This window comes from Hemitrygon akajei, chromosome 10 (assembly GCF_048418815.1).
Source record: "Hemitrygon akajei chromosome 10, sHemAka1.3, whole genome shotgun sequence".
Classification (NCBI taxonomy): Eukaryota; Metazoa; Chordata; class Chondrichthyes; order Myliobatiformes; family Dasyatidae; genus Hemitrygon; species Hemitrygon akajei.
Window position 1 is genome coordinate 66844861 of NC_133133.1, and position 21514 is coordinate 66866374.

Here is a 21514-nt window from a genome sequence, read left to right on the forward strand (position 1 = left end):
CTGGTTTAAGTGCAATCTGCTTTTCTATATGTAACCACTACTCCAGAAGAGATCCTAATGATTGAAAAACCTGAATCCTTCCCCTGCTCTAGTTCTTCAGCCGTACATTCTTCTGGCCAACCTTCCTATTTCTGGACTCACTTGCATGTGGCACTGGAAGTAATCAGGAGCTTGCTACCCTCGTTCCTGCATTTTAATTTCTTACCTAACTCTGTACTCTCTGTTGGACATCATTCCTTGTTTTTGCCTGTGCTGTATGTACCAATGTACACAGTGACCTCTAGCTGTTTGTCCTTCCATTTGAGGAATTTTCTGCACTCATTCAGACACATCCTTTGACCCTGGCATCCTTTCAGCAGCCACAGAATCTCCTGTCTGACCCCTTACTGTTGAGTCTCCGATAATTATTACCCCGTTTGACTATTTTTTCCCTCTGGGCTTCTGAGCTAGTTACAGTGCCTGATGTCTGACTACTGCTACTAGCCCCTGACAGAACATCCCCCTCAATTTTATCCAAGGAGATGCACCTGTTTATGAGACAAATGGCCACATGGGAGCACTGCACTGGCTGCCTACTGCCCTTACTTTTCCCAGTGGCCAACTGTCTATCTTAAGCCTATACCTTGGGTGACCACCTCAGTAAAAATCCCATCTATGATCTCAGCTCCTGGATAATCCCAAGTACATCCTTCTGTACCTCCATTTCCTTGATCTGGTCTGCCAGGAGCTGCAGCTGGATGCACTTCCCACAATGTAGTCATCAGGGAGATTGCAAGACTATACACATTTTGCAGGAGGTGCATTCTACTTACATTGAATCAAGGACTAACGATTAACAACAAAATAAAACCTTGCCTGTTCTTACCTGAGTGTAGTGTTCTTGTGCAGGTGTAGAAACTCATAACTAAACACCGAGTTAAACCGAAGTCAATGAAGACAGGATCACAGTAAGATTAACAGTTTACTGTTCACTCTTCCACATTAACGTATGGTGAAAACTGTTGATAAAACAATACAAAATATATACAGTATTTGTTTCCATCTTGGCATCATATTTACATCATAAATACTTGTAAAAGTAAAACTACAACAAACTATATTACATTAAAGTACAACATACAGTCAGAATCTACCTACGCCATCAACAACTTTAAATATACTTCAACACAAACTATCCAGCAACGCTTTCAATAGCACAAGAAAATAAACTTTATTAACAGTCATTACTTTTAACAGAATCAGCGTTAACGTTTTTACTTCAACATATCAGTTGTCATATGAACTTACGGCGTTGCTTCTATGATGTTTCTTAGTGCGTAGAATGAAACTTTTCTCGCGCTGATCCTGCATACACAAGCCCCCGCCTTCCCGTTTCTCCAAACTGTTATTTACCCACAAGACGCGGCAAAACTGGGTGTGACGTCATCGCATGCCGCAATACATCACAGACAATGAATTTACTTTCAACAACCTTAACTTTAACTAGAAAATAATTACAAACGAATTACTAAAGTGAAAATGTAATAAAGCTAAACAAATGCCTTAAGGGCAACTCACTGAGCCTTCTCATTGAAACCTTTTAATTTTAGAGCTCTTCTCATTCCCAGAACCTCAGCCACTTTGGCTCTTCACACTGAAGCCTCAGCTCCCCACTCTTACACTGGCCCACTGGCTGCTTTTATTGGTTGTTGTTAATCACACTATTCTTGCTCTTGCTCTATATAGTGACTGTCTTTTATGGACCATTTGAGGTGGTAATGAGCAAGCAAGTACAAGGAAAAAGCTAGCCTTCTGTCCTTTTAGGTCCTTAGTCTGCTCTGCCATGTTCAGCTTGGTCTTGTAGACACTTCAGGGCTCAGCATGTTAGTCAGTTTCTGGCCTTGCCAGTAACTATCCACCATCCAGTACTATGCCTCAGGTTGAGAATTAGTCCTCATACTAAGGGCACTGAACAGCAGTTGCTGCTAGACTGGTTGAATTCGGAGCAACAGTTCAGTCTGCTCTGAGTACCCATAATTTTGCAATGTATTGCGGTAATCCATGGTTACTCTTCAATGTGAAGCAAAAACAGCAGATGCTACAAATCTGAAATAACAAAATGCTGCGAGCATCAGAGAGTGAAACAGTTAGCACTTAAGATGATTGAATTTTCAACAATATCTGGGAATTTAACTCTGGTTTGCTCAAGCAGATAATGCTGACCTGCTGAGTATGTGAAGGATTTAATATTTTTATTCTACAATTACTCCTTCAGATCTCACTTTGGTAGCTCTGATTTACACACACACACACACACACACACACACACACACACACACACACACACACACACACACACACACACACACACACACACACACACACACACACACACACACACACACACACACACACACACACACACACACACACACACACACACACACACACACACACACACACACACACACACACACACACACACACACACACACACACACACACACACACACACGTTATGTACTGTTTTCTTTGTAGCTATTTTCTGTACTTGGTGAACAATTGTTTTCTAATTTTTAATACAGGGTGGACTGAAGAACAGCAAGCATGAAAGTACTCTGTCATCCCAAGAATATGTTCATGAATTACGTTCGGGAATTACCGATGATAAGCTACTTAACTGCCTAGAATCACTAAGAGTTTCTTTGACCAGCAATCCTGTTAGGTGAGTAGAGCTTCTGTGTTTGGAGTTAAATTTAAATCAATGCTCTGCCTAGCTTGAGAGATTCATGGAAGCATTACACAGCTGACTCAGTATAGCTGCCCATTAACAACTACATGGAATAGATTTTGTAGCAAAAGAGCTTTGTTGACTTTTAACATCTCTAAGGAGCAGCAGATAGAAAAGTTATAATTGCTGCCATGAAAAATTACAATATGATCAACCTGCTTATGAAAAACTTAAGCGGCATTTTTGAACTTAAGTTTTTATTTATGTGATGTACATAGAAATAATTGTCTGATTTTGTCTCCCCCCACCCCCCCCCCCCCCCCCCCCCCACGGGATGTGGGTTTGCTGGTATCTTTAAACAACTGCCTTCTGCAGCATGTTTATAATCCTGTAATGTATTTGGGTGAGGTATTCCGGAATTTTCACTTGGTGACAAAGAATGAATGGTGTCAAGGACTCGTAAGGAACTTGCAGGTGCTGGATTCTTTAGAGTCCTTTATGAACTTAAAGGTTCATACTTTAAAGGAATTGACTTAATTTTGTGGTATAAATAGAGTGGAAGTATTTTGCAAAATGAATACTTGGGATTGCACAGACAAATTTAAACCATTAGAAAATTGAGAGATGGTGGAAATAAAAATGATATTACAAACATTGAAGATAAATAGTAGTAACTAAAATGGTGTTTACAAGTAAACCAACTCTGAAACTAATTTAAACTGCAGTGAACAGAAACTGTAGGTTCAGGTTTGGATACTTGAAAAAGATTTGTTGGTGGGCTGGAACATGAGTGGAAATTTGAAAAGGAAAAGCATTGAATTAGTATGTAGTGGAAAGCTAGTGCAAGTGATCAGCAAAAACTGAACTTTTCTCTAACATTCAAATTTGTAATTCTAGCCATGGTTATCTGGAGCTTAGAGTTCAGTTCATTTGAAATACTTTAGTCTTCTATGGTTGTGTCAGGATCCAGGGTAAACTAAGTAATTACATATATTAAATATCAGATTTAAGGTCTGTGCATCTGGTTGTTATCTTGCTCAGTGATGGCACTGATTGGAACATCGAAGAGAAGGGGTTTGAATTGGGAAGTATGGTTTGGCTTTCACAAAAATCTTTAAACTAATTGCACTTGGGACACAGTGAATTTTTGGAGAATACACCAGAAATAACAAAGTGATGTTGCAATTAATGTGCAGAAAATGACATCTAAGTGTGTGGAAAATCAGTTGTGAAGTTTGCTATTAAATCTGGTAAACAGGAACATACAGTGAAATGCGTCGTTTGTGTCATATCAAATCAGCAAGAATTGTGCTGGGCAGCCCACAACCAACACCACACTTCCAGCTCCAACATAGCATGCCCACAGCTCACTAACCCTATGTGCACATCTTTAGAATGTGGAAAACTACTGGAGCACCTGGAGGAAATCCACGTGGTCACCAGGAGAATTTACAAGCTCCTTACGGGCAGTGGTGGGAATTGAACCCCAATCAGTGAACGTTGGCGCTGTAAAGTAATGTGTTAACTGCTACGCTACCATGCAGCCTCATATTGTGACTGGGTGACCTCCAATCTGATGGCATGAACATTGATTTCTCTAACTTTTGGTAATTTCTCCTCCCTCTCCTTTCTCTCTTTTTCCATTCCCCTTTCTGGTTCCCTCTTACCCCTTTTCTTCACCTGCCTATCAACTCCCTCTGGCGCCAGTGCTCCTTCCTTTCCTTCCGTGTCCTCTGTCTTCTCTTATTGGATTCCTTCTTTAGCCCTTATCTCCACCACCTATCACTTCCCAGCTTCTTAATTCATCACCCCTCCCTCACCCACCATTTCCTCACCTGCGCTCTGTACTCCAGCCAGCTTGTACTCCTTCCCTGCCCTCTTCCTTTCCAAGCCTGATGAAGGGCCTTGGCCTGATACGGGACTGTTTACTCCCCTCCATAGATGCTGCTTGACTGGTGAGTTCATCTGGAATTTTGTGCATGTTGCTCAAAATACAGGGTCAGACAGAAGCTGGCTATCCTGAGGCAAGTGCTCATTTGCCAATGTATCAGACACTTTCTGTCATCTACAATAAGGAAGCATGATGGAATTCTTCCCTATTGCTTGTTGAGTGTAGAGACAGCGACTTTCAAGAAGTTTGCCATTGGCACAGCCGCCTGCTTGACTAATTTCTTCTATCAACAGCACACGATATGTAATTGATCGCAGTTACTTGACCTTCTGATTTGTAAACCTAACAACCAAGCAGGGCAAGGGAAGCAGGTGTATAGAGTACCGTCACCTGCGAGCTTCCTCCAGGTCTCACGGCATTCTGACTTGAATATGTATCACCAGTCCTTGATTTTCACTGTAGCTAAATCCTGGAGTTCCCTATCAGATACACTTAGGCAGAAGGATTGTAATAGATAAAGGTATTGGCTCACCAACATGTTTTCCAGGGCAATTTAGGGTTGGATGACAAATTGTGCCTAGCTAGTGTTGTCCAGTCCTAAAAGTGAATTGAAAAATGTGTTTTGTGGGCAGTATGCTTTGGTCTCTTTGTGTTAAGGCATTATATTATGAGGATGGGTTAAATACATTGATATTGTACTCACTAAGGTTTTCCCAATGATGTCCACGGTATTCAGTTTTATTTGCACTATTGATGTCATATTACGAAAAAAAAAATGCTGATTCAATGTTAAGGACAGTCACATACAATCAGGATTTGGAAATAAATAAGTCCTTGAGTCTTAAGTTCTGGTAGTCAATAGCCAGGATTTGGCAGTATTTTCTGCACCAGGTCAAGAATGTGACTTTTCAAAAACATTTGGTAGTGAGCTGTAAAGCTGGACTTGTCAGCAATGCCTGCATCCTGTCAAAAGAATATGCAAACCAAAATTCAGTTGGTTGCATGATGGCTCTTCACATATGGACCATTAATGGTTGATCAAAGCTTCTTATTTTGAAAAGGTTTGATGTGCCATAAGCAAGCATTTGCCAGCAGAACATTTTAAAATTAACTCTGAATGTGAGCTGTCATTCTGATAGGAAGCATTCCTGCCATGTGGGTCAAGGTCATGGACTGAAGTCTCACATCAGAGGTGAGCATATAAACTAGGCTGAGAAGCCTTCTGCATTATTGTTTGGTGCTGTTCCACTGAAGATGATTTCTTTGAATGAAGTGTTAGATTCAGACTAATCTCTTTTGCAATGGTTCTGAATTACTTTGAGGAAAAGAATGGATGTAAGAACATAAGAAATAGAGGTGTAGTCCAATTAGCCCTTTGTGCCTATTGTACTTTTCAACTGGATTATGAGTGATCTGATTTTTTCTTTATCCTCCTTTTAGCGCTCTCCTCCTACACCTTTACTCGTTAATTGTTCAAACACCTGTTAAGCTCTGTTAGTCTGTAGCAATGGCTGCTCATTCCACCTATATAATCCCTCTCAAGGAAATATGCTCTTTGCAGATGATAAATCGCTTTCGGAATGCTGTTTCAATAAGATTGTCTCTTATTCTATGAAATTTCAATCCTCACTTCATGTTAGAAATACAAGTACTGTACATAATATTCCAAATGCAATTTCACCAACATCCAGCAATTTTATATTGCAACTTTCTTAAACTCTGTATATTTACGATATAGATTACTCCATTAACCTTAATTACTTTTAGCACTTGCAAGCTGACTTTCTTTATTTCATCTTTTTGGACTCCTTGCCTGTTGTCTGAATTTCAGTGAGCTACAAACACAGGGAAAATTTGAAGGTCTCTGCTTTGGAGACCCAATGAGGCCTCTGATGGCATACCTTGGCTTCAGAACATCCTGAAGTGCTTTGACAATTGCCTTTTTGAAGTCCATTTCCTCATTGGCTTTCTGTTACTTCATCCTGAAATTATGTCAAGTTGAGAAGAATGTGGGTGTCACAGATGATTATAGTGGTTCCCAAAGTCAGCGATATCATCCCTCTGATGGTGGTGGGAGCTTCCAAGGGGACGATAAAGCTGAAGGGGATGGTATAGAGTGCTTGGTGGAAAGGGGGGCTTCTGAAGGATTACAAGCTTAATTTAAGAAATTTAAGAACTTATTATAAGCATTTGATCCTCAGTGCCTCAATATTGATTACAATTATCATGCAATCTCCTCATCTTTTGCTAACGTTCTCTTAGACTTTGCTTGAAGTGTGTTATAGTTATTGAAAAGAAATGTGACATTTGGCATATCATTAGAAATCTGGACTGAAGAAATGGTATTATTTCCAGGCCCGTCTCGCGCACTAATGCTGATCACTACTATAGTCCTATGTTAGCTAGTACGATTTCCATACACTACCGGAAATTACACAGTGATGTAATTTAATTCTTGTGAATTAGATATAATGGTCAATGGGGTTAAGTTCAGAATCTTCCCTTTTGAATAGTTGTGCCACATTTCTCTAGCCTACAGCCGAACTGAGCGGTGCCCCACTTTGCGTGCCTTCAGGCAGAGACTCAGATTTTGCCCTGAACTTTGATGATGTCATAACTTTCCCCTTTATTTATCGCAGCACTTGAACGATAGGTATTGACTGTGGTTGTAATCCATGATGAAAATGAGAGAAGCAAACCAAATGTAAAAGAAGTGGAGACAACATAGAGTCAAGTATCTGAAATGTAGATTTATACCAGCACTGAGCATCTAACAGCAGTCAATGTATTTTGTTTTTCAAATGGGGCAATGAAACCATCCAGGCTTCTTGAACATTTGAAGAAAATAACCTCTGATAAAATGAACAACAACGTGGCTTACTTTCAGTCACTTTGTGGAAATATTCTAAAGCAGAAAACACTTCAAAACATGCTTGAGCAAACACGAGGAAATCTGCAGATGCTGGAAATTCAAACAACAACACACACAAAATGCTGGTGGAACACAGCAGACCAGGCAGCATCGATAGGGAGAAGCGCTGTTGACGTTTCGGGCCGAGACCCTTCGTCAGGACAAAATGTCGACAGCAGTTCTCCCTATTGATGCTGCCTGGCCTGCTGTGTTCCACCAGCATTTTGTGTGTGTTGTTGTCAGGATGAAACGTCGACAGCACTTCTCCCTATCGATGCTGCCTGGCCTGCTGTGTTCCACCAGCATTTTGTGTGTGTTGTTGTCAAAACATGCTTGTCAGTACTTCACAACAAAATAGTGACAGTATGTGTGCTTCATACGATATTACCTTACCCATTGCTAAATTAGAGAAGAACTGATATTGCCAGCAGTGAGGGAGGTTCTGAGTGGTTTTGCATTAGTCACCAGACCAAATAATTTGTGATTCTGCTCAGTGACAACTTTGTTCAAAGATGAATAGATGAAATGTCTGAGAATGTGGAAAGCACATTGTGGAACATATTTAAGAGAACAGGATTTGCTCTGCAGTTAGATGAGCCAGCTTTGCCAGGCAGCAAATTCTTACTTAGTTTTGTTTGCTTAATAAGATGAAAGCATGGTTCAAGAGTTGTTATTACAAGGCGACTGGAAACAGATATGAAATGGGAGTCAATTTTTTAGGTTGAGCAATTTTTCAAAGAGAAGGACATTGTGCTCAATAACATTCTTGCTTGTCAGGGTTCAGCAGGAGACGCTCATGGAGTGAGCACTGTTTCAGATTCGCTCCATAACCTTTACTTTTTTTAACCTATGATCACCCTTATTTAACTTATTTTTACCTACACCAAAAGATTCTTGTTACTTTTTTGGACATCTTTAAGAGTTTATTGTGAATTTTTGAAGAAAGGAATACAGAAATGGCTCTTAGATCTAAAGGGCGAGAACACGGGAAGGATTTTAACGGTAACGGGAAGAAGAAGACGACTGATCCTAAGGGCACTGAATTGACTTATGAAATGTTATTGGAGGTTTTAAATCAAAAATTTGAAGAAAAACGACAAATTTCTAAACAAGATATAAAGGCTTTTCAAGATTATATGGATAAGACGGATTCGGTAGTTAACCAGCAGCAAGTTCTAATCGCAACTCTGCAAGAAGACGCTCGGAAGCGAGATTTGATAATTGAAAAATTGGAGCAGAACTTACTTTCGACGATTAAACAGGTGGAAACACTTAAAGCCAAGAGTGTCGACTTTGAGAATCGGTCCAGAAGACAGAACCTACGCATACTTGGTCTCCCAGAAGGTATTGAACAAGGGGACCCCTCGAAGTACTTTGCTCAACTTTTAAAGGATGCGTTCCCTTCTGTATTCCCAGACAGGCCTCCGTTACTCGATCGCACTCACAGAATTATGCGTTGATCACCAAGTGCTTCAGCTAAACCACCGGTTGTAATTGTCCGATTTCACTATGTGCATGTTAAAGAGCAACGTATTCGTGTGGCTCGGCGTGTAGGGATGGTCAAATTTCAAGATCACAATTTACGTTTAGTAGAAGACTTTAGTCCAGAAGTAATGAAGGCAAGGCTTCTTTTTAAACCTCTGATGTCCGAATGTTATGAGAAAAATCTAAAACCTGCACTCTTATACCCAGCGAAGTTCAGAATATCACCTCCGAATGCACCAAGGCGAGTTTTCCTTTCTACATCTGAAGCGAGAAGCTTTCTGGATGAGAACTTCCCTACTGCTACGGACACTCATTCCAAATAAATGAGTGATTTTGATTGTGCAAGATGGTTTTTATTTCCAAAACCAGATTTTGTTTCTGGCTATTGGTGTAGGTTTACTCTATATTTTATACTCTAGTTAAAGTTTTTTTTTCTCGACATGCTAATTTTTTTATTTTACTTACTTCAACCACTGTACTTTATCTTTGGTCATTATTATTAATCCTTCGAAGGTGAATTTTTTTTACTAAGATGGCGGTTTCTTCTCTAAAATATTTTTGGGTTTTTTTTTATTTCGCCATTTTATTTTCTCTCGTCTTCTTCCTATAATGCATCTCTTATCATAGTTTAATTTTTTTTTTAGTTTGTTTGGGTTTTAACCCGATTTATAGGTTACTAGTGATTATACTCTTTTTGTTTTTTTTACTACCAATTATATTAAGTGGTTTGGTTTTTGTATAGTGATTATTATTTCTTTAGCGTTTGGGTGGATCTTGTTTTTATCCTTTATATACGGAGTTGTCTTCTGCTGATATGGGGGTAGATTTAGTTTCATCTTTTCTTTTTCCCAGCCTATCCCTTGCTGGGGTAGTCTTGTTTTTTCCTCTTGGGTGGGGGGTGGGAGGTCTTTTTCTAAATCTTATGTTTCTTTTATCAGTTTTTTTCAGTTTTTTCATTTGGGCTGATTGTAAACTACAAAAATGTCCGCGATGTCGTCACATCCGGGTCCTCCCCTTATTTTTGTTCCTCTTCCGGATGCATGGGTTCATAAGTTGGTTAACCCTTTATACACCAAAGGGTTGATTTCAGAAATATGGCTCAGACCATTAATTTTGTCTCTTGGAATACTAATGGCTTAAACCATCCGATTAAACGGAAAAAGATTTTCAAATTATTCCAAAGACTTAATGCTCATATTAATTTTGTACAAGAAACTTATGTGAGGAAAGAGGACAGTTATCGCTTTTTTAGGTTTTGGAGGGATCAACAGTACCATTCGAATTCGAATGCCAAAGTAAAGGGAGTTTCAATTTTTATTGACTCCTCTATTGCATTTGTCCAACATGATATCTTTTCAGATCCGAATGGTAGATTTTTTTAATTACTGGTTTACTTTTTAACAAAAAGGTTGCTATGGTTAATGTTTATGCTCCAAATGTGGATTGTCCCGATTTTTTTAAGTCCTTATTTACTTCTCTACCTAATCTAAATGAATATAAGTTAATAATGGGTGGTGACTTTAATTGTTGTTTAAATCCTTTGATGGACAAATCTATATCTACTCAGGCTTTACCTAATAAGTCGGCCACTTGTATTAACTCTTTTTTGACTGATAATGGAATTTTTGATATTTGGAGATTTCGGCATTCTAAGGACAAAGAGTTTTCATTTTTCTCACATGTTTATCATTCCTACTCGAGAATTGATTATTTTTTTATTGACTCTTGTTTTATTCCATCGGTAATTGGTTGTAATTATGATATTATAGCCATCTCTGACCATGCTCCATTAAAACTTTCTATTAAATTTACGGATACAGCTTCTAGTGCTAGACAATGGCGATTTGATTCTACCTTACTGCAAGATCCGGATTTTATTAAATTTATGAAGGAACAGATTGATTTCTTCTTTTCAACTAATTCCACGGATGATATTTCTTGCGGAACACTTTGGGACACTTTTAAAGCATATATATGTGGACAGATTATCTCCTACTCTGTTGGTCTGAGAAAACGCATCAAGAAGGAAACTCTTTTGTTGGTTGATAAAATTAAAGAGATTGACAAGAAATATTCAATTACTCCTAGTGAGGAGCTTTACAAACAAAGGGTTGAACTTCAAACGGAACATAGTTTATTACTTACATCTTCGATTGAAAATCAATTAATGAAAACCAGATCTGATTTTTATATACATAGTGATAAATCGGGTAAACTGTTAGCTAGTCAATTGAAGAATGCTTTGGTTAAACGTCAAATTACTAAGATCCATCAGCAGAATGGGGATCTGACAGTTAACCATGATGAGATAAATAAATCATTTCAAGATTTTTATACCTCCCTGTATCATTCCGAATTCCCTTATGATCATAATACCATGTGTGATTTTCTTGGGAAATTGAATTTTCCAAAATTATCATCAGATCTTTCAATATTAGAAACTCCTATTACAGATGAAGAAATTAAAGGGGTTATTTCCTCTATGAATTCTGGGAAAGCACCAGGTCCAGATGGGTATACAGTAGAATTTTTAAAATGTTTTTCCGCTACTCTTTCTCCTTGGTTATGCAGGGTTTTTGAAGAAGCAATTAGATTGGGCAATTTGCCACAATTTTTTTATAGAGCTTCCATTTCTTTAATATTGAAGAAAGATAAAGACCCTACTGACTGTGCATCCTATAGACCAATATCTTTATTGAATGTAGATTCCAAGATCTTTTCCAAGTTACTGGCATCCAGGCTGGAGAAGGTATTACCCCAAATTATTTCGGAAGATCAAACCGGTTTTATTAAAAATCGCTATTCTTTTTTCAATGTTAGGAGATTATTGAATATTGTTTATACTCCTTCACATAGCACTTCAGAATGTGTCATTTCATTAGATGCGGAGAAAGCATTTGATAGAGTTGAATGGCCATACTTATTTAATGTGCTTGAGAAGTTTTAGTCCGACATTCATTTCCTGGATTAAACTGATATATCATACTCCAGTAGCCTCGGTGCTTACTAACAATCAAAGATCTCCCTTTTTTCGTTTATTTCGGGGTACTAGACAAGGCTGTCCTCTTAGTCCATTATTATTTGATATTGCTTTAGAACCCTTGGCAATTGCTATCAGAGAATCACAGAACATTTTTGGCATTAATCGTGGGACAGATATACATAAGCTATCATTATATGCAGATGATTTATTATTACGTATTTATTTCTGATCCTGAGAAATCCATTCCTGCAGTTTTATCATTGTTGGCTCAATTTAGTGATTTTTCCAGGTATAAATTAAATCTTAATAAGAGTGAATTGTTTCCTTTAAATAGACAGGTTCCAGTTTATGGAAATTTACCTTTTAAGTTAGTTAATGACTCATTTATTTAGGGATTAAAATCACAAAAAACTATAAAGACTTATTTAAGGTTAATTTTTTACCCTTAATCGATCAGATTAAATGTTTGTTTACTAAGTGGTCACCACTATCTTTATCTCTGATAGGTCGGATTAATGCTATTAAGATGGTTATTTTACCCAAGTTTTTATATATAGTTCAAGCGGTACCTATTTTTATTCCGAAATCTTTCTTTGCTAATGTTGATTCAAAAATTTCCTCATATATATGGCAGAATAAAAATCCTAGGTTAGGTAAAATTTATTTACAGAAGGCAAGGAAGGAAGGTGGATTGGCATTGCCTAATTTTAGATCTTATTATTGGGCAGTTAATATCCGATATTTGATATGTTGGTTAAAGGATTGGGATATATCTTTTAGCCCTCATTGGGTGAACCTGGAAATTAAATCTGTACAAGGATTTGCATTAGTTTGCATTAATTTGCAAATTAAATCTGTACAAGGATTCCCTATTTTAGGGACTTCTCTTCCCTTTGCTCTTTCTAAATTGCCGAAACGAATTGATAACCCGATAGTTAAACATACTTTACGTATATGGTTTCAATTTCGGAAATTTTTTGGGTTGACTCAGTTTGTTTTAAATATTCCTATTGTATCCAATTGCTTTTTTTATCCTTCTATTACAGACCAAGCTTATTCAGCTTGGAAGACTAAAGGATTACTACGATTTTCCGATTTATTTTTGGATAATTGTTTTATGTCTTTTGAGCAATTATCTAATAAATATAATTTGTCTAGATCTCATTTTTTTTTAAAGATATTTACAGATTAGGAATTTCTTAAATACTGTACTTCCTACTTTTCCAAATTTTGTGTCTTCAGGTATTTTGGAGAATTTGTTTGAACTACCGTAGATTCCGGACTACAAAGCGCACCTGATTAAAAGCCGCTGGCACTAATTTTAGAAATAAAATCTGTTTTTTAAATGTACAGGCCGCACCGGATTTTAGGCCGCACCGAATTTCCGGCGGAACGGATTTTCGGCGCACTGGATTTCCGGCGGACCGGATTTTCGGCGGACCGGATTTTCGGCGGACTGGATTTTCGGCGGACCGGATTTTCGGCGGACCGGATTTTCGGCCGCTTGTAATATGAGATATTTACACAGAAAGATATTACACGTGTTGGGCTTCAAATTCTGCCCTGTGTTCGTTTTGGAAGAGAGACAACCAACACCGGATTACAGTGCAGCGTGGCTTTATTGCAGAACGCGTTTTGCCTTCCCCTTACATTCTGCTCTTATTTATACTCCTTTTTCCCCCAAACCAAACCCTCGCTACACATATTTGGTAAGGCTAAACTTTGTTATACCTACCGGTATTTGGTAACATCGGACACTTGTGTCCTTATTGGCCCGATACCATTCACACACGAGTTTTACTGTTTTTTTGTTTACTGCATCGCTAGCAGTTTCGGTGCAGCGGAATCCTCAGTTTCGCTCCCTCCCTCCCTTGTACTGCTGTCTAATATCACGTGAGCCATTCCTGACCTGAAGCGGCAGTCCCAAATTAAATCCTAACACACGTGAGGATTTTTTTAAACTTTTAATTAAATCCGTATGGTAACATAAACAAATACATATTGCAAATGCTTTTTTTCAAACCGTGCCTGTAACACGGCTACTTTTAAAATACATACCTATCGGTAACACACAAATTACGTTGGGTATACTTTTTTACTGAACAGTGCATGAACAACATTCCAACATCTCCTAACGACTGGTTAAAAAATATATATATTCTGCAGCCTACCAGGAAAAGTTATTGATCGCCTTCTTCATCTTCCTCCTGCGCACTAAAACCATCAAAGTCCTCTTCTTCAGTGTCTGAATTGAACAACCTCAGGATCTCGTCACTCACTTCAGTCTCTTCGTTGTCGCTCTCACTTGAGCGCACGCGATCCTCTTCATCACGCAGCAGTCCAGCCTTTCGAAACCCGTTGGTGATGGTGGATGTTGTGACATGGCTCCAAGCATTTAGGATCCACTGGCAGACTTGAGTTAAAGATGCTCTTCGCATGTGGCCTGTTTTGGTAAAGGATTTCTCGCCGCTCGTCATCCAAGTCTCCCACTCAATGCGCAGTGCCACTTTAAATGCCCGGTTCACGCTGATGTCCAGTGGCTGCAAATACTTCGTGGTGCCCCCAGGAATCACAGCTGGAATTGAGTTTGTACTCTTGATGGCAGCTTTCACTGAATCTGTTATATGAGCCCTCATGCTGTCCATAACGAGCAACGCTTTTTTTATGTGAAAAAATCCCCCCGGTCGCTTGGCGTAGCACTCTCTGAGCCAATCCTTCATTAGACTCTCCATCATCCAACCTTTCTTATTGACTTTCACCATGATTTCTTTTGGGAATTTTTCCTTTGGCATTGTCAGCCGCTTAAAAATCACCATCGGTGGAAGCTTTAGTCCGGATGCTGTGCAGCTCAGAACACAAGTAAAATGCGTTCTCTCATGGCCACTTGTTTTCAGTATGATGGACGAGTCACCTTTTTTATTAACAGTCCGAGTGAGAGGCAGGTCAAACGTCAAAGGTACTTCATCCATATTTATGATTTCATCTGGCCCGATGGAATTCTCCGCTATCTTTGTTTGAGTGAATGTGCGGAAGTTAGCAAGTTTTTCCTCATGGTCGGGAGGGAGCTGCTGACAGAGAGTCGTGCGTACCCTGATGGACAGGCCTTTTCGTCTCATAAATCTAAAACACCACGATGGCCCACCTCTAAAATCTTCGATTTTCATTTTGGTGGCGATTGCTTTAGCCTTCAGTCTGATCTGTACGGTGGAAACACCGCGGCCGCCTGCTCTCTGTGTGTTAACCCAGTCTTCAAGAAAGTTTTCAAGTTCGGGCCATCTGCTGTGATTACCTCTGAAAGCTTTTGTCGTCTTTTTGCATTGATTCAGTTCTTCGCGCTGGCGTCTCCACCTTCTCACCATCGATTCATGTATGCCAAGATTACGCGCAGCAGCTCGATTTCCTTCTTCAGCCGCCAGATTGATTGCCTTTAACTTAAAAGCTGCATCATATGCTTTTCTTCGAGTGTTTTCCATGTTGATGAGGGTGAGTACAAATGGCTGATTTACAATAATTTGTGAAGTGCGCGTGATTTATCGTACAATTTCATTGGACCTCTGTGAACTACTCATCAATTTTATTGGTCTACTGTTACGAGGCAAAATGTTTTGGCGGCATGGGAAAAAACCTTCTATTAGCCGCACCTTATTATTAGCCGCTATGTTCAATGCTGTTCAAAGCATGGGAAAAAAGTAGCGGCTTATAATCCGACATCTACGGTAAATCCTTTTCAGAAAGGGCTAATATCAAAACTTTACAATATAATTATGAAGATATGTTCAGAGCCCTTTTATAAGACTAAAAATGATTGGGAAAGAGAACTTAACCCTTACTATCCCTATTGAGAATTGGGATAAAATTCTTCTATTAGTTAATACATCATCTATATGTGCTAAACATTCATTAATACAGTTTAAAGTTGTGCACAGGGCTCATATGTCCAAGGATAAATTGGCTCGTTTTTATTCCTATATAAATCCTATTTGTGACAGATGTCATTCTGAGATAGCATCTTTAACTCATATGTTCTGGTCGTGTCCGCTTTTGAAAAAATATTGGAAAGATATTTTTGATATTATTTCTGTGGTATTGAACATTGATTTACAACCACATCCTATTACTGCAATTTTTGGTTTATCAATGATGGACTCACTCCATTTATCCTCTTCCGCTTGTCGAATGATTGCATTTCTTACATTAATGGCTAGAAGATCTATTTTGTTGAATTGGAAAGAAATTAATCCTCCTACCGTATTTCATTGGTTTTCTCAAACTATGTTATGTCTAAATTTAGAAAAAATTAGAAGTGTTGTATTTGATACTTCTATTAAATTTGAAAAGATATGGAGACCATGTATTCAATATTTTCATATGATGTAATATGACCCTGTTCCAAGCCTATTTGTTTTTCCAGTTTCGATTTTATATATGTTGAGAGGATCGGAGTTGACGACACTGATGATTTTGTATTTTTGTGAGATATTATAAACAGCCCTTTTTTTCCATTTTTTCTTTTTCTCTTTTTTCTTTTTCTGTTTTTTTTTTCTTTATTAGTTATTAGATTAGTTTTTTGTATAATTTTTTTTCTTTTTTCTGTTTTTTTTTAATATATGCTATGATATTCCTAGGTTTGCCTTGTTTATTTGTGTATTGTATCGTTCAGGATTTGGGAATACTCATTTATACTGTAATCATTGCTTATGTATTTCATGTTTAGTCAAAATGTTTATGTTTGTAATCCCATTATCTTTGTATTAATTTTATTTTGTTGATATTAATAACAATAATAAAAAGATTGAGAAAGAAAAAGAACATTCTTGCTTGTGCAACAGATGGGGCACTATAATGACAGGACACCACCATGGGGTTACTACTTTCTTAAAATAAGCTGTACCTAACATTTGCCATTTGCTGTGTAATTCACAGATAATATCTTGTTGCAAAAAAACCTAAGTGATCAGCTGCACAAATCATTAAATTCTATTATCACAGAGGTAAATATAATGAAGCCCCATGCTCTTGATTCTCGACTATTTAGAGCTTTGTATTGAAATTAATAAACAGATTGAATAGTTGCTGCTGCACATAGAGGTCACATGGTTTTATGTGCTTTTAGAAATGGTGATATAATTCTTTGAAGACTCAAATGCTTCATTCAGTAATCAACTCAAGACTATTAAGCATGACATTGATTATTTGCCAGAATTATTCAAAGTTTAATTAAATCAGCCTACAATTGCAAGGAAATTATATGAATCTGAGCAAAGTCAAATCAATCATCTCCACATTTCTGTCCAAGTTAACCCTATTTAAATGCAATATTGGCTGTTGACCTTATCCATTTTCCGAGCCTCTCTGAGATGGAAGGGAAGGTAAAAAAAGAATAGCAGATGATGATCTTCTAAGTATACTATGCCCACTTGGGTGAGTTGTATAAAGAGTTGTCAAAGAGATTTTAGGATCTTCTCTTGATCCAAATTACAGATTGGGTAATAAATCCATTCCTGAGCACTTATAATGGCGAATTAACAGGAAGAATGGGGTAAAACTCATTTCAGTACAAAATGACTTTTAGCTGAAGCAGAGGTTCATAAAATTATATCAAGACCTTTGGTTACAGAAAGAAATCTCTGAATCTATCCTGCACTGTGCAAAAGGTCAAGGTGTTCTTTATTTGCCTTTCCAACATCGTTTAGTGGAGTGGGGTATCAGGGCAATCACCCGACTTCTTTTCAAAGCAACAAAACAGACTACAAGTTACAGTGCTTGATCTGAGACTCCTGAGTAACATTCAGCCTGATGTTGAGAAACTAATATCACTAAGCCAAGCCCATTCATCTCATTGAATGATAAGGTAATGAAGTAATGAAAGTTGACTACTAATGCATGCTTTAACATTGAAAATTGTTTTCACTGTAGTTTAATACATTTTATTTGTAGCTTTAAATAGATATGAACAATTTTGGGAATTGTTTATCGCTGCTTTGAATTTCCTTTCAGCATGCATTGTAAATTACAATTATTTATAGTTTGTATGTAATGACCGGAAAGGGAAGGGTGGGTGGTTGCTGTGGATGTTCTCTGGGATCCAAGGAGGTGGGAACCCAAAAAAGTTTGAGAACTACTAGCTTATAGAAGTACCTCCTCACAGGTCCAGCCACCAGGGCTCAATCTTGACTTTTGCCCTCTGAGTTTGTTCATTTTGTCTCTTAATTGTGTGGATTTCCTCCTACAAGCCAAAGACACATGGCTTAGTAGGTTATAAGACCATAAAAGGTTATAAGTTGCCCTGAATATGTAGATGAATGATAGATTGTGGCACTTAATGGGCATGTTGGAATAAGAAATTGGTGTTGATGTAGGGGAAGTGTGAATAGGTGCTTCATGGTTGGGATGAGTTTGGTGAACCAAAGGAATCATTTACATCTTTATGTTTTTAAGGATGCCTTAGTTTTTATTCCGTTTCTTGCTGCTTGTTCCATGCCCTTAAATCTTCCTTATTTCAATTAAACTTGATTTTGATTATCCTTGAATGAATCAACACCAGTAATTGTAGGAGTCTTTGCAAGTGAAATTCACATAGTCTCAGAAATTTTGGCAGCAAGTTGTGCTTTGGCATAGTGCGTCACAAAATAAACAGCAACAAACAATCTTGTGATTAATCTTCATTCTCGATATTGCACAGATAATGGCCATACCAAAACTTCCTACCGGATGGATCAAAATTGATGCATTTAAAATCCTTTCTATCGTGTATTACTGAACAGGAATTCTTCCTTTGCTCTAAGTGGAAAAATTAAATGTACTGGCAGAGGTAACACAGTATAGCACGGAACTGTAGATGTTCTGAATTTTCTAGAAATAGTTACTATTGTCGATGGTATACTTTTTGTGACCTTACTGATCAAAAAGGATTTTTTACTCTGTGAATGAACTATTTTTATTTTGAAAAATTTATTTTGCATTTGTGATTCCTGCACATGACTACAATAGTTCAACTTAATTCTTAGAAACTATAAGAACCACAATCCTACCAATACCTGGCATTGTAATCTGAATGGAATACAAGTATTTTGGTGGTTTATTTGCAAAGGGGACCAATTATAGAATGGGAAGTTGTTTATGCAGAATTCAAATGCTGTAATTTGTTTGACATGCAGAGTTTTATGTGCTTCAAAGTGTGATAATTTGCTTTCATGTCTTAGTAGTTTGTCCAGAAAGCAATTTTGGTTGTGTGAGACTACATTGAGTAGGTTTCTTATGTCTAAAATTTTTTAAAAACTTTTTGTATGTTATTTAGGTTGTTAATTAAGGAAACATCTGTTAAATAGTCAGTGTACAATTAGATAATGAAATCAAAGGACAGCAGATGGTAGAAGTGAGATATAAAAATAAAATTACTGGGATTGTTCAGCAGGTTAAGCAACAGCTATGGTAAGGGGGAAAATAATGTTGAAGGTATGCTGCTCCAGCATTTTCTATGTTAAGCTGGATAATAATGATGTCATACACCTATTCAGCATTATTAATCAAAGTTTGGAGCATTGTCTATGGCATTATGTCATTTATCAGTGTAAGTTATGTACTTGTATAATGATGCTGAGTTTTGGAGGAAATTTTAATGCCCACCTAACAAGCCTGTGTAATTGTTAAACTAGGGGGAACATTCACACAGAAAATAGTTATTTCTTGTCATTAAGAAAGTCGTAAATAAATTAATGTATATTGTGAGCAATAGTGAATATTCATAGATGTATGAAGACAGCCCCTAAAATGTTTTATGCTGTATTACGTTGCCCCTGCTGGCAGATCTGTATTACTGTTTTTCTACTTAAAACAAATGAAGAATTCCTGCTGGTTGAATGTAATGGAACGGGCAGTCTTTAACAGCCAGAAAATCATTAGTATGGATTTTCAGTTTTTGAGTTATTGGATTAATGTTTGAACCTTTTCAATGCTTAGTTCTGTAAAATATTGAGGATGAAGATTAACCATAAGTATTTAGAGACACAAGAGTCTGCAGATGCTGGAATCTGGAGCAACACAGAAAAAGACTGAAGGAACTCAGCATGTCAGGCAGCATCTATGGAGGGAAATGGATGGTTGATGCTTTGGGTTGAGGTCCTTGACCTGGATTCAATTCCAAAAGTCTAGATAAAGTCTTGACGTGAGGTGTAAGCTCTCCAATTCCTTTCATAGATGCTGCATGACCTCTGAGTTCCTCCAGCGTCTCGTGTGTTGCAGAAGTGTTTAGAGTTGGAAATTATAATCTCAGCTTAATTACATATTGATAACAGTAGGGATGTGCAATAGGTTTTAAAGCATGCTTAATTTTCACAAGTATTATTTTCTTCAGTATACAATTGTACTGATTAAATTCTGCTCCATTGTTTCCATTGAACTGCTGTTTCATTGCTAATCATGTATAATGAAGGGTTCTCAATTGAGACATGGAAGGATTAACTGAGCTGAACAACTGAGATCTCCACCCTCTTGCTTCAACAATGTGTGGTACCCACCTGCTTCAAGCAGGCTTCAATTGTACTGATGCACAATAAGAGAATGGTGACCTGTTCAATGATTATTGCCCAGTTATATTTGCATCCACAGTAAGCATATTAGCTCCTGTCTGAGAGTCAACTTGGATTCACTCCAATTTGCCTACCGGAGCAATAGGTTCACAGTAAATGCCATCTCATTGGCTTTTCACTCCTGGGACATCTGGACAGCAAAGGTGCATACATCAGGATACCCTTTATCAACCAGAGCTCAAAATTCAATACCATCAAACCCTCAAAACTAATTAATAAGCTTCAAGACCTTAGCTGCCATACCTCCTTCTGTGTTTGGATCCTGGACTTCCGTACTTGTTGACTCCAGTCAGTTTGGATTGGTAACAAAATCTCCTTCACGATTTCCATCAACACAGATGAACCACAAGGCTGTGTGTGTAGCCCCTGCTTTACTTGCTTTACACCTATGACCGTGTGGCTAAGTACAGCTCCACTGCCATATTCATGTTTGTTGATGATATCACTGTTGTGGGCTGTATCAAAGGTGGTGATGAATCAGCATACAGGAGGGAGATTGAAAATTTGGTTGAGTGGTGTCATAACAACAATCTCTCATTCAATGTCAGCAAGACTAAGGGACAGATTACATACTTAAGGAGAGGGAAACCGGAGGTCCATGAGCCAGTCCTCATTTGAGGATCAGAGGGTTAGAAACTTTAAATTCCTGGGTGTTGTTATTTCAGAGGACAAGTGCAGTTGTGAAGAAAGCATGGCAGTGCCTCTGCTTAGGAGTCTGCAGAGATTCTGCATGAAATACAGAACTTTTACAGACTTCTACAGATTTGTAGTGAAGAGTATATTGACTGGCTACATCACTGCCTGGTATGGAAACACCAATGCATTTAAATGAAAATTCAGACTAGTACATGACAGGTAAAACTCTCCCAATCAGTGAACACATCTTCATGAAATGCTGTCATAGGAAAGCAGCATGCATAATTAGAGATCCCCTGCCACTCAGGCC

At 38.0% G+C, this 21514-nt stretch overlaps 1 protein-coding gene across 4 annotated transcripts in view; it reads left to right on the forward strand.

The window, feature by feature from the left end:
- The window catches only part of diaph2 (diaphanous-related formin 2), a 601287-nt gene that overhangs the window by 165890 nt on the left and 413883 nt on the right, over positions 1-21514 (forward strand). For all 4 annotated transcript variants that reach the window (XM_073058409.1, XM_073058412.1, XM_073058410.1 and 1 more), the window contains one exon: positions 2565-2704. In XM_073058409.1, coding sequence (XP_072914510.1) covers positions 2565-2704 — 140 coding nt within the window. The remainder of the gene's footprint in view (positions 1-2564; positions 2705-21514) is intronic.